This window comes from Lethenteron reissneri, chromosome 62 (genome assembly GCF_015708825.2).
Source record: "Lethenteron reissneri isolate LAM-NWPU_2019-01 chromosome 62, ASM1570882v1, whole genome shotgun sequence".
Lineage (NCBI taxonomy): Eukaryota > Metazoa > Chordata > Hyperoartia > Petromyzontiformes > Petromyzontidae > Lethenteron > Lethenteron reissneri.
Genome location: NC_083840.1, coordinates 6,059,653 through 6,070,304, shown reverse-complemented (window position 1 = coordinate 6,070,304; position 10,652 = coordinate 6,059,653). Strand labels below are relative to the sequence as shown.

General features: G+C 60.0%; 1 protein-coding gene across 1 annotated transcript; it reads left to right on the top strand.

Annotated features, from left to right (window-relative positions):
* Positions 1 to 172: 172 nt before the first annotated feature.
* On the top strand, positions 173 to 8,825 carry LOC133358532 (mitochondrial import receptor subunit TOM40B-like). Its single transcript, XM_061576894.1, has 7 exons — positions 173 to 413; positions 1,047 to 1,148; positions 1,758 to 1,863; positions 3,038 to 3,160; positions 3,980 to 4,056; positions 4,196 to 4,298; positions 6,106 to 8,825. Exons 1-7 carry the CDS (start codon positions 339 to 341, stop codon positions 6,243 to 6,245), a joined length of 726 nt encoding a protein of 241 aa, XP_061432878.1. The 5' UTR covers positions 173 to 338; the 3' UTR covers positions 6,246 to 8,825.
* The last annotated feature ends 1,827 nt before the right edge of the window (positions 8,826 to 10,652 follow it).

The following is a 10,652-nucleotide window of genomic DNA, read 5'->3' as shown; positions in this document are numbered from 1 at the left end:
TGTGTGTGTGTGCACGTGCGTGCGTGCGTACGTGTGTGCGGGTGGAGCGATGCCACAGCGGTTAGCGCACCACACCCTGAACCCGGCGTCGAGGCGAGTTACATTCCCGCTCGCACGGCCAACGCCAGTGGCGAGCGGTGTTTGAACTGGTCCTCCCCTAGGTCGACTCGGCCTTATTTGGTCGCGCGCCACGTGAACAACAGCACCGGGCGAAACAAAGGCGGCCGGGCGTCGTGCCGGCCGCCCGCCTCCTCGTGCTCTGGCACTTGCCCCCAATGATCTGCTGAGGCCACGCGGGGGACCTTTGTCTTTGTTTGCAGGCCAGCCACACGGTGATCATGAGCGCGCTGGGGCTGCCCGGGTACCAGTTCAGCACGACCTACGTCGGCAGCTCCGAGTGGGGGCCCAGCGAGGTGGGTGGCGAGCGGAGAGCACAGCCCCCCACGGCCGCGGGGGGGGGTGTGGGGGGGGACGTGGGGGGGGAGATGTGGGGGGGGGACATGGGGGGGTGTGTGTGTGTGTGTATGTGGGTTGTGTGGTTGGGGGTGTGTGTGGGTGTGTGTGGTTGGGGGTGTGTGTGGGTGTGTGTGGGTGTGTGTGGGTGTGTGTGGTTGGGGGTGTGTGTGGGTGGGTGTGGGTGTGTGTGTGTGTGGTTGGGGGTGTGTGTGGGTGTGTGTGTATGTGGGTGTGTGTGAGTTTGTGTGTGTGAGTGTGTGCAGGTGTAGGGAGCGGTAGTGTAGCGGTTAGCGCTACGCTGCGCTACGAAAACCAGCGACCCGGGTTCGATTCCCGCTCACGGCCAACACCGGTGACGATTATTTGAACTGGTCCTGGGCCCTCCCCTAGGTCGACTCAGCCTCAAACGAGTACCTGGTGCGGCGTGTAGTAAACATCGTCACTAGGGAGACAAAGGCGGCCAGGGCGTGGTGCTGGCCACCCACCGCCTCGTGTGCCGTGCCGGCCTTCGTAGGTGCAGCTCGCTAACAGCACTTGCCCCAGCAGTCTGTTGAGGCTACACGGGTGTGGGGGTACCTTTGTCTCTGCAGTGCTACCCGGTGCTGCTGGGGGAGGTGGACAGTTCAGGGAGCCTCAACGCGCAGTGCTCCCACCGGCTGTCCGAGCACATCCGCACCAAGGCCGTCTTCCAGGTGCGAGCATGCGCGCCGAGCCCCGCGGCTCGCTCCCAGGAGGTTCCTGCCAGGGTCCGGCGGCGTCGCCTGCCGTGCGCGAAGTTAGAGCCCGGTTTTTGTTTTTACGTTTCTTCTAAATCTGGCCAACGTGTCTCTGTGTCTCCCCGTGCGTCTCCCCGTGTCTCACGGAATGTCTCCGTGTGTCTGTGTCTCCCCGTGCGTCTCCCCGTGTCTCACGGAATGTCTCCGTGTGTCTGTGTCTCCCCGTGCGTCTCCCCGTGTCTCACTGAATGTCTCCGTGTGTGTGTCTGTGTCTCCCCATGTGTCTCCCCGTGTCTCACCCATGCCGCCGTGTCTCTGTGTGTGTCCTCGTGTCTCTGTGTCTCCCCGTGTGTCTCCCCGTGTCTCACTGAATGTCTCCGTGTGTGTGTCTGTGTCTCCCCATACGTCTCCCCGTGTCTCACTGAATGTCTCCGTGTGTGTGTCTGTGTCTCCCCGTGCGTCTCCCCGTGTCTCACGGAATGTCTCCGTGTGTGTGTCTGTGTCTCCCCATGTGTCTCCCCGTGTGTCTCCCCGTGTGTGTCCCCGTGTGTGTGTCCGTGTGTGTGTCCGTGTGTGTCCCCGTAGACCCAGCAAGATCGCTTCGTGAATTGGCAGCTGGACACGGAGTACAGGGGCGACGACTTCACAGCCACGCTCACGCTGGGACACCCCAACCTCCCCAACACGTCCGGTCGTGACGCCAACGCACCGCCGCTACCGCAAAGCCGCTACGCTAGCCACATCAGCTTGACGCTGGATCTATCGGCCGAATTCGCACGCTGCTACACGATCGCACAAGACAAAGATCCCCTGTGTAGCCCTAATAGATTGTTGTGGCAAGTGCTGTTTGCGAGCACGAGGCCAGCATGGCGCACGAGGGGGTAGGTGGCCAACACCACGCCCGGCCGCCTTTGTCTCCCTAGTGCTGATGTTTAGAAACCACCCCATTGGACTCCTTTAAGGCTGAGTCGACCTAGTGGAGGCCCAGGACCGGTTCAGATATTCGCTGTGATCGGTGTCGGTGGCCGTGAGCGGGAATCGAATTGGGGTCTCTGCCAGGTTCGTAGGGCTGGTGGTGGTGGTGGTGCAGGTGGTGGTGGTGGTGACGGTGGTGGTTTGTGGTGTTGATGACGGTGTTACTGGTGGTGGTGGCGTTGGTGGTGACGGTAGTGACGATGGTGGTGGTGACGGTGGTGGTGGTGGTGACGGTGGTGGTGACGGTGGTGACGGTGGTGGTGGTGGTGACGGTGGTGGTGGTGGTGACGGTGGTGGTGGTGGTGGCGCTGGTGGTGGTGACGGTGGTGGTGGTGGTGGGTGTTGGCAGGCGTGGCAGTGGCGCACTTCCTGCAGAGCGTGTGGGGGGGGCTGGCGCTGGTGGTGGTGGTGACGGTAGTGGTGGTGGTGGTGGTGACGGTGGTGGCGTTGGTGGTGGCGCTGGTGGTGACGGTGGTGGTGGTGGTGACGGTGGTGGCGTTGGTGGTGGCGCTGGTGGTGACGGTGGTGGTGGTGGTGGTGGTGATGGTGGTGGTGGTGGTGGTGGTGACGGTGGTGGTGGTGGTGGTGAAGGTGGTGGTGACGGTGGTGGTGGTGGTGGTGACGGTGGTGGTGGTGGTGGTGAAGGTGGTGGTGACGGTGACGGTGGTGGTGACGGTGGTGGTGGTGGTGGTGACGGTGACGGTGGTGGTGACGGTGACGGTGGTGGTGACGGTGACGGTGGTGGTGACGGTGGTGGTGGTGGTGGTGGTGGTGACGGTGACGGTGGTGGTGACGGTGACTGTGGTGGTGACGGTGACGGTGGTGGTGGTGGTGGTGGTGACGGTGGTGGTGACGTTGGTGACGTTGGTGGTGGTGGTGGGTGTTGGCAGGCGTGGCAGTGGCGCACTTCCTGCAGAGCGTGTGGGGGGGGCTGGCGCTGGGCGGGGAGCTCGTGCTGCACCGGCACGCCGGCACCCACGGGGCCATCCTCACGGCCGCGGGGCGCTACACCGGTACACGCACCACTCACGTACACACACGCACACACACACGTACACACGCACCGCACACACACACACGCACACACACATACACCACTCACGTACACACAAACACGTACACGCACACACGCACACACACACCACTCATGTACACCGCACGCACCACTCACGTACACACACCGCTCACGTACACACACGTACACACACCACACACGTACACACACGTACACACACCACACACGTACACACACCGCTCACGTACACACACGTACACACACACACACGTACACACACACACGGCACTCACGTACACATGTACACACGGCACTCACGTACACACACGCACCACTCACGTACACACACGCACCACTCACGTACACACACACATGCACACACGCACCACCCACACACGCACCGCACTCACGCACCGCACTCACGAACCACACGCACACCACTCACGTACACACGCCCACCCACACCCACACCGCGTGTCCCCCGCGTGTCTCTCTCTGGCGGGCACCGCGTGTGTGTGTGTGTCTGTGTGTGTGCGTGTGTGTGTGTGTACGCGCGTGTGTGTACGCGCGTGTGTGTGTGTGTCTGTGTGTGTGCGTGTGTGTGTGTGTACGTGTGTGTGTGTGCGTGTGTGTACGCGCGTGTGTGTACGCGCGTGTGTGTGTGTGTCTGTGTGTGTGCGTGTGTGTGTGTACGTGTGTGTGTGTGCGTGTGCGTGTGTGTACGCGCGTGTGTGTACGCGCGTGTGTGTGTGTGTCTGTGTGTGTGCGTGTGTGTGTGCGTGCGTGTGTGTGCGTGCGTGTGTGCGTGTGCGTGTAGGAGAGAACTGGGTGGCGACGCTGAACGTGGGCCAGGGCGGTGCGCACGCCAGCTACTACCACAGGGCCAACCGCCAGGTACGGCACCCGCCACGTCGCCGCGTCGCCACGGCGACGGGGGCCTCGGTGCGCCGCCTGCCCCACGCACGGCACTTGGCCCGGCGGCGCGGGCAGGCTACGGGGGGGACCTTTGCCTGCGTGTGCGTGAGGGGCGCAGGTGCAGGTGGGGGTGGAGTTCGAGGCGAGCACGCGGACGCGCGAGAGCAGCTTCTCGTTCGCCTACCAACTCACCCTGCCGCGCACCAGCACCGTGTTCAGAGGTGCTCACTCACTCACTCGCTCACTCACTCACTCGCTCGCTCACCAGCTCGCTCACCAGCTCGCTCACCAGCTCGCTCACCAGCTCGCTCACCAGCTCGCTCACCAGCTCACTCACTCACTAGCTCGCTCACCAGCTCGCTCACCAACTCACGCACTCACTCACTAGCTCGCTCACCAGCTCACTCACTCACTAGCTCGCTCACCAGCTCACTCACTCACCAGCTCGCTCACCAGCTCACTCACTCACACACCAGCTCACTCACTCACCAGCTCACTCACCAGCTCACTCACTCACTTGCTCACTCACTCACCAGCTCACTCACTCACTCGCTCACTAACTCACTCGCTCACCAGCTCGCTCACCAGCTCACTCACTCGCTCGCTCACCAGCTCACTCGCTCACCAGCTCGCTCACCAGCTCACTCACTCACTCACTCACCAACTCACTCACTCACCAGCTCACTCGCTCACTCACTCGCTCACTCACCAACTCACGCTGCCGCGCACCAGCACCGTGTTCAGAGGTGCTCGCTCACCAGCTCACTCACTCACCAGCTCGCCAGCTCACTCACTCGCTCGCTCACCAGCTCACTCACTCACCAGCTCACTCACTCACCAGCTCACTCACTCACTCACTCGCTCACCAGCTCACTCACCAGCTCGCTCACTCACTCACTCGCTCACTCGCTCACTCACTCACTCATTAGCTCGCTCACCAGCTCGCTCACCAGCTCGCTCGCTCACTCACCAACTCATGCTGCCACGGACCAGCACCGTGTTCAGAGGTGCTCACTCACTCACTCACCAGCTCACTCACCAGCTCACTCACCAGCTCACTCACCAGCTCACCAGCTCGCTCACCAGCTCGCTCACCAGCTCACTCACTCACTCGCTCACCAGCTCGCTCACTCACTCACTAGCTCGCTCACTCACTCGCTCACTCACTCACTCGCTCACTCACTAGCTCGCTCACCAGCTCACTCACCAGCTCGCTCACCAGCTCGCTCACCAGCTCGCTCACCAGCTCGCTCACCAGCTCACTCACTCACTCACTCGCTCACTAGCTCGCTCACCAGCTCGCTCACCAGCTCGCTCACTCACCAGCTCGCTCACCAGCTCACTCACTCACTCGCTCACCAGCTCGCTCACTCACCAGCTCGCTCACCAGCTCACTCACTCACTCGCTCACCAGCTCGCTCACCAGCTCACTCACTCACTCCCTCGCTCACCAGCTCGCTCACTCACCAGCTCGCTCACCAGCTCACTCACCAGCTCGCTCACCAGCTCGCTCACTCACTCACTCACTCACCAGCTCGCTCACTCACCAGCTCGCTCACCAGCTCACTCGCTCACTCACCAACCCGGTGGGGGGGGTGGTGGTGGTGGTGGTTGTGGTGGTTGTGGTTGTGGTGGTGGTTGTGGTGGTTGTACCAGCGTGTGCCGACACTAACTGTGTGGTGGTGGTTGTTGTGGTGGTTGTGGTGGTTGTGCCAGCATGTGCCGACACTAACTGTGTGGTGGTGGTGGTTGTGGTGGTTGTGGTGGTTGTGCCAGCGTGTGCCGACACTAACTGTGTGGTGGTGGTTGTTGTGGTGGTTGTGGTGGTTGTACCAGCGTGTGCCGACACTAACTGTGTGGTGGTGGTGGTTGTGGTGGTTGTGGTGGTTGTGGTGGTTGTGCCAGCGTGTGCCGACACTAACTGTGTGGTGGTGGTGGTTGTGGTGGTTGTGGTGGTTGTACCAGCGTGTGCTGACAGTAACTGTGTGGTTGTGGTGGTTGTGGTGGTTGTGGTGGTGGTTGCGCCAGCGTGTGCCGACAGCAACTGGGTGGTTGGTGCGGTGCTGGAGAGGCGACTGCGGCCGCTACCGCTCACGCTGGCGCTCGGAGCCTTCCTGAGCCACCGCCGGAGCCGCTTCCAGTGCGGCTTCAGCCTCACCGCCGGGTGAACCGCAACAACCACGACAACCACAACCACAACCACCACAACCAACTCAACCACCACCAACCCAACCACAACAACAGCAACAACAACCACAACAACCACAACCAAGTCAACCACCACCAACCCAACCGCCACCACCACCGCCGCTTCCGGCTCAGCTTCAGCCTCACCGCCGGGTGAACCGCAACAACCACAGCAACAACAACCACAACAACCACAGCAACAACAACCACAACAACCACAACCAAGTTAACCACCACAACCGCTTCCGGCATGGCTTCCGCCTCACCGCCGGGTGAACCACAACCACCACGACCACCGCTACCACCGCAACCACTTATCAAATCTCCCACCATCAGAACCACCACCATCGCCACTCCAACCATCAATTAGAATCACCCCCATCAACAACAGCATCTACACCGCTACCACCACCAACACCACCACCAACATTCTAGATTTGAAGCTTTCGCGACTGCAAAGATTCATACTCTTGGGTTTTTTCGGTAAAGTCACGTAGGTGAAAATATTAAAATAAATAATAAAATTAATAAACAAACATAAGATCCAAGTCCGATTCAGTACAGCACATAAAATCCGTGATCTAATCCCATCTGTGAAGATGTCATCCCTGACTTGCAATACCCTGGAGTCTACAAACTTAGTTGCAGCTGTGGTGACTTACATTGGGGAAACGAAACTGTCATGTCTCTGATCGTGTCCGCGAGCACAAGTCAGATCTGAAACACGGCAAAATTGAGTCTTCCGCCGTTGCCGATCATTGCCACAACGCTGTGGGCTCTCATGATATTGTCTTTTCCGAGACCAAGGTGCTCTGCAAACCCTCTGGCTACCATCAGAGGTTTGTAGACGAAGCCATACAGATATACAAACACAGACATGGCTTCAACCGTGATGATGGGTAGAAACTGTGTAATCATTGGAAACATGTTATTAACCATGTATAACAGATTTCCACGGGTTCAGTTCTGAGTGGACCAGGGAGCCACTTGAAGGAGAATGGGTCTCAGAGGTAGTTCTGTGATGTCCACTTGCATGGGCCATTGAAGGAGAACCACTTACTCTGAACATTAACATAATTTATCACTCATTATGCGGCGGATTCCTCGACCTTTGGTTGTCCTGTACATTAACATAATTTATCCTTCGTTTTCCCGGTGTAGCGCGCACGGCCGAACGCTTCCCCCGTCCCGGGATGAGACCGCTCGCTCTGCCTTCCGTGTCCCCGTGCGTGCGTCTGTCTGTGTGTGTGTGCGTCTGTGTGTGTATGTGTGTCTGTCTGTGTGTGTGTCTGTGTGTGTGTGTGTCTGTGTGTGTGTGCGTCTGTGTGTGTGTGTGTCTCTGTGTGTGTCTGTGTGTGTGTCTCTGTGTGTGTGTTTGTGTGTCACTGTGTGTGTGTCTGTGTGTGCGTCTGTCTCTGTGTGTCTGTGTGTGTGTCTGTGTGTGTGTTTGTGTGTCACTGTGTGTGTCTGTGTGTTTGTGTCTGTGTGTGTGTGTCTGTGTGTGTGCGTCTGTGTGTCTGTCTGTGTGTGTGTCCGTCTCTGTGTGTGTGTGTGCGTCTGTGTGTCTGTCTGTGTGTGTGTGTCTGTGTGTGTCTGTGTGTGTGTCTGTTTCTGTGTGTTTGTGTCCGTCTCTGTGTGTGTGTGTCTGTGTGTGTGTGTGTGTGTCTGTGTGTCTCTGTGTGTCTGTGTGTGTGTGGGGAGCGGTGGTGTAGCGGTTAGCGTGACGCTGCGCTACGAATCCGGCGCCCCGAGTTCGATTCCCGTTCACGCCCAACACCAGTGACGATTACCTGAACCGGTTCTGGGCCTCCCCTAGGTTGACTCAGCCTCGAATGAGTACCTGGTGCAGTGGGTAAAACATCGCCCCTGGGGGAGACAAAGGCGGTCGGGCTTGGCGCTGCCCCCCCCCACCCCCTTGTGTACCGTCCCAGCCTTTATAGGTGCTCGCTAACAGCACTTGCTCTTACAGTCTGTCCAGGCTACATGGGGGATCTTTGTCTGTGTATCTGTCTGTGTCTGTGTGAGTCTCGAGGGGAGCGGTGGCGCTGTGGTTAACGCACCGCACCACGAACCCGGCGACCCGAGTGAGAAGATTTCCGCTCACGACCAAAAAACACAGTGCCGAATATTCTAACCGGTCCTGGGCTTTCCCCTAGGTCGACTCAGCCTTAAATGAGTAGCTGGTGCGGTGTTATTGTAAACATCGCCACTGGGGAGACAACGGTGGCCGGGCGTGGTGCTGGCCACCCACCCCCTCGTGTGCTGTGCCTGCCTTAATAGGTGCTCGCTAACAGCACTTGCCCCCGCAGTCTGTGTAGGCTATACGGTGGTGAAGCCATCCCCCAGTTCGATTCACGGAGAACAGTGACGACTGTCGAAAACCGAGCCATCTCCCCCCGGGTCAACTCAGCCTTAAATGAGCATCTGGTTCAGTGTGTCAGCGTCGCTACTGTGGAGACAAAGGCGGTCCGGCCTGCCCAGGTGCGCGGTGGGCAGCTCTTGGCGTCCCCCTGGCGATGGACTTGTGGACGTTCTCCGACCCGTTCTTCCTCGTGTCTTGTTTGGGGGGGGGGGGGGGGGGGTTTCCGAGCGGCGCCGAGATGTTTGTAAAAGTCGTTTTGAATAAAATAACCACGCGACCAACCAACCCGCCTCAGCCACTTGGCAACAATGTCTTGCGTGTGAGACACCAACCCTCGCCGCTGCTGCTGCCTCCACATCGCTGGGTTACAGGCAGCCACCTGCAACAGCGGAGCAGAGGTCGCAACCGGGTAGCCGATACCCGTACCCTACCCGATACCCGGCTACCCGTACCCGGCCGGGTACCCGTTTGCGACCCTGGTGCGGCCAGGTACGGGTAGGCCGTGAGTCACTGGTGAGTAACTGTTTGTCACTCATTTCGCAACGTCTTGTCTCTTCTCACAATTCAAGTTCCTAGAATCAACCCACCCGCGCTTGCAACATGGCTTCATCCCAGAGGTCGCAATCGGATACCCGTACCCTACCCGAAATGGGTACCTGATACCCGTACCCGGCCGGGTACGGGTACCCGTTTGCGACCCTGGTGCAGCCGGGTACGGGTAAGGAATCAAAACCCGTTTGCGACCTCTGCAGCGGAGTCACCAGATTTGTGTCACCAGACCCTCCGCCACCCGACCACAGCCAAAGGAATGAAATTGACACGTGCTGTGCCGCAGATTCACAACGCGCCAGGCCACTTCCGGTGCTGTGCAACCAATTTCCGGTGTTGTGATTACGACTTCCGGTTTTGTGGTTCTAACTTCCGGTGCTGTGATTCCAATTTCCGGTGTTGTGATTCCGACTTCCGGTTTTGTGATTCTAACTTCCGGTGCTGTGATTACGATTTCCGGTTTTGTGTTCCCGACTTCCAGTGTAGTTCTCCCCGAAGTCGCTCCACGCAGTTGAGTGAAACTTCGCGACATTTGCTGCTAAATCCGACTGAGGATGATTCAACTCGCCAGTGGATGGGTGAGTGAGGAGAGGCTGAGTGAGTGGGTGGGTGAGTGGGTGAGTGGGTGGGTGAGTGGGTGAGTGGGTGGGTGAGTGGGTGAGTGGGTGGGTGGGTGAGTGAGGAGAGCTGAGTGAGTGGGTGGGTGAGTGGGTGGGTGGGTGAGTGAGGAGAGGCTGAGTGAGTGGGTGGGGTGAGTGGGTGAGTGGGTGGGTGAGTGGGTGGGTGGGTGAGTGAGGAGAGGCTGAGTGAGTGGGTGGGTGGGTGGGTGGGTGAGTGAGGAGAGGCTGAGTGAGTGGGTGGGTGGGTGAGTGGTGGGTGGGTGAGTGAGGAGAGGCTGAGTGAGTGGGTGGGTGAGTGGGTGGGTGAGGGGTGGGTGGGTGAGTGGGTGGGTGGGTGGGTGAGTGGGTGGGTGGGTGAGTGGGTGGGTGGGTGAGTGGGTGGGTGGGTGGGTGGGTGAGTGGGTGGGGTGGGTGGGTGGGGTGGGTGGGTGGGTGAGTGGGTGGGGTGGGTGAGTGGGTGAGTGGGTGGGTGGGTGGGTGAGTGGGTGGGTGGGTGGGTGGTGGGTGGGTGGTGAGTGGGTGGGTGGTGGTGGGTGGGTGAGTGGGTGGGTGGGTGGGTGGGTGAGTGGGTGGGTGGGTGGGTGAGTGGGTGGGTGGGTGGGTGGGTGGGTGGGTGGGTGGGTGGGTGGGTGGGTGGGTGGGTGGGTGGGTGGGTGGGTGAGTGGGTGGGTGGGTGGGTGGGTGGGTGGGTGGGTGGGTGGGTGATGGGTGGGTGGGTGGGTGGGTGGAGTGGGGGTGGGTGGTGGGTGGGTGAGTGGGTGGGTGGGTGGGTGGGTGGGTGAGTGGGTGGGTGGGGTGGGTGGTGGAGTGGGTGGGTGGGTGGGTGGGTGGGTGGGTGGGTGAGTGGGTGGGTGGGT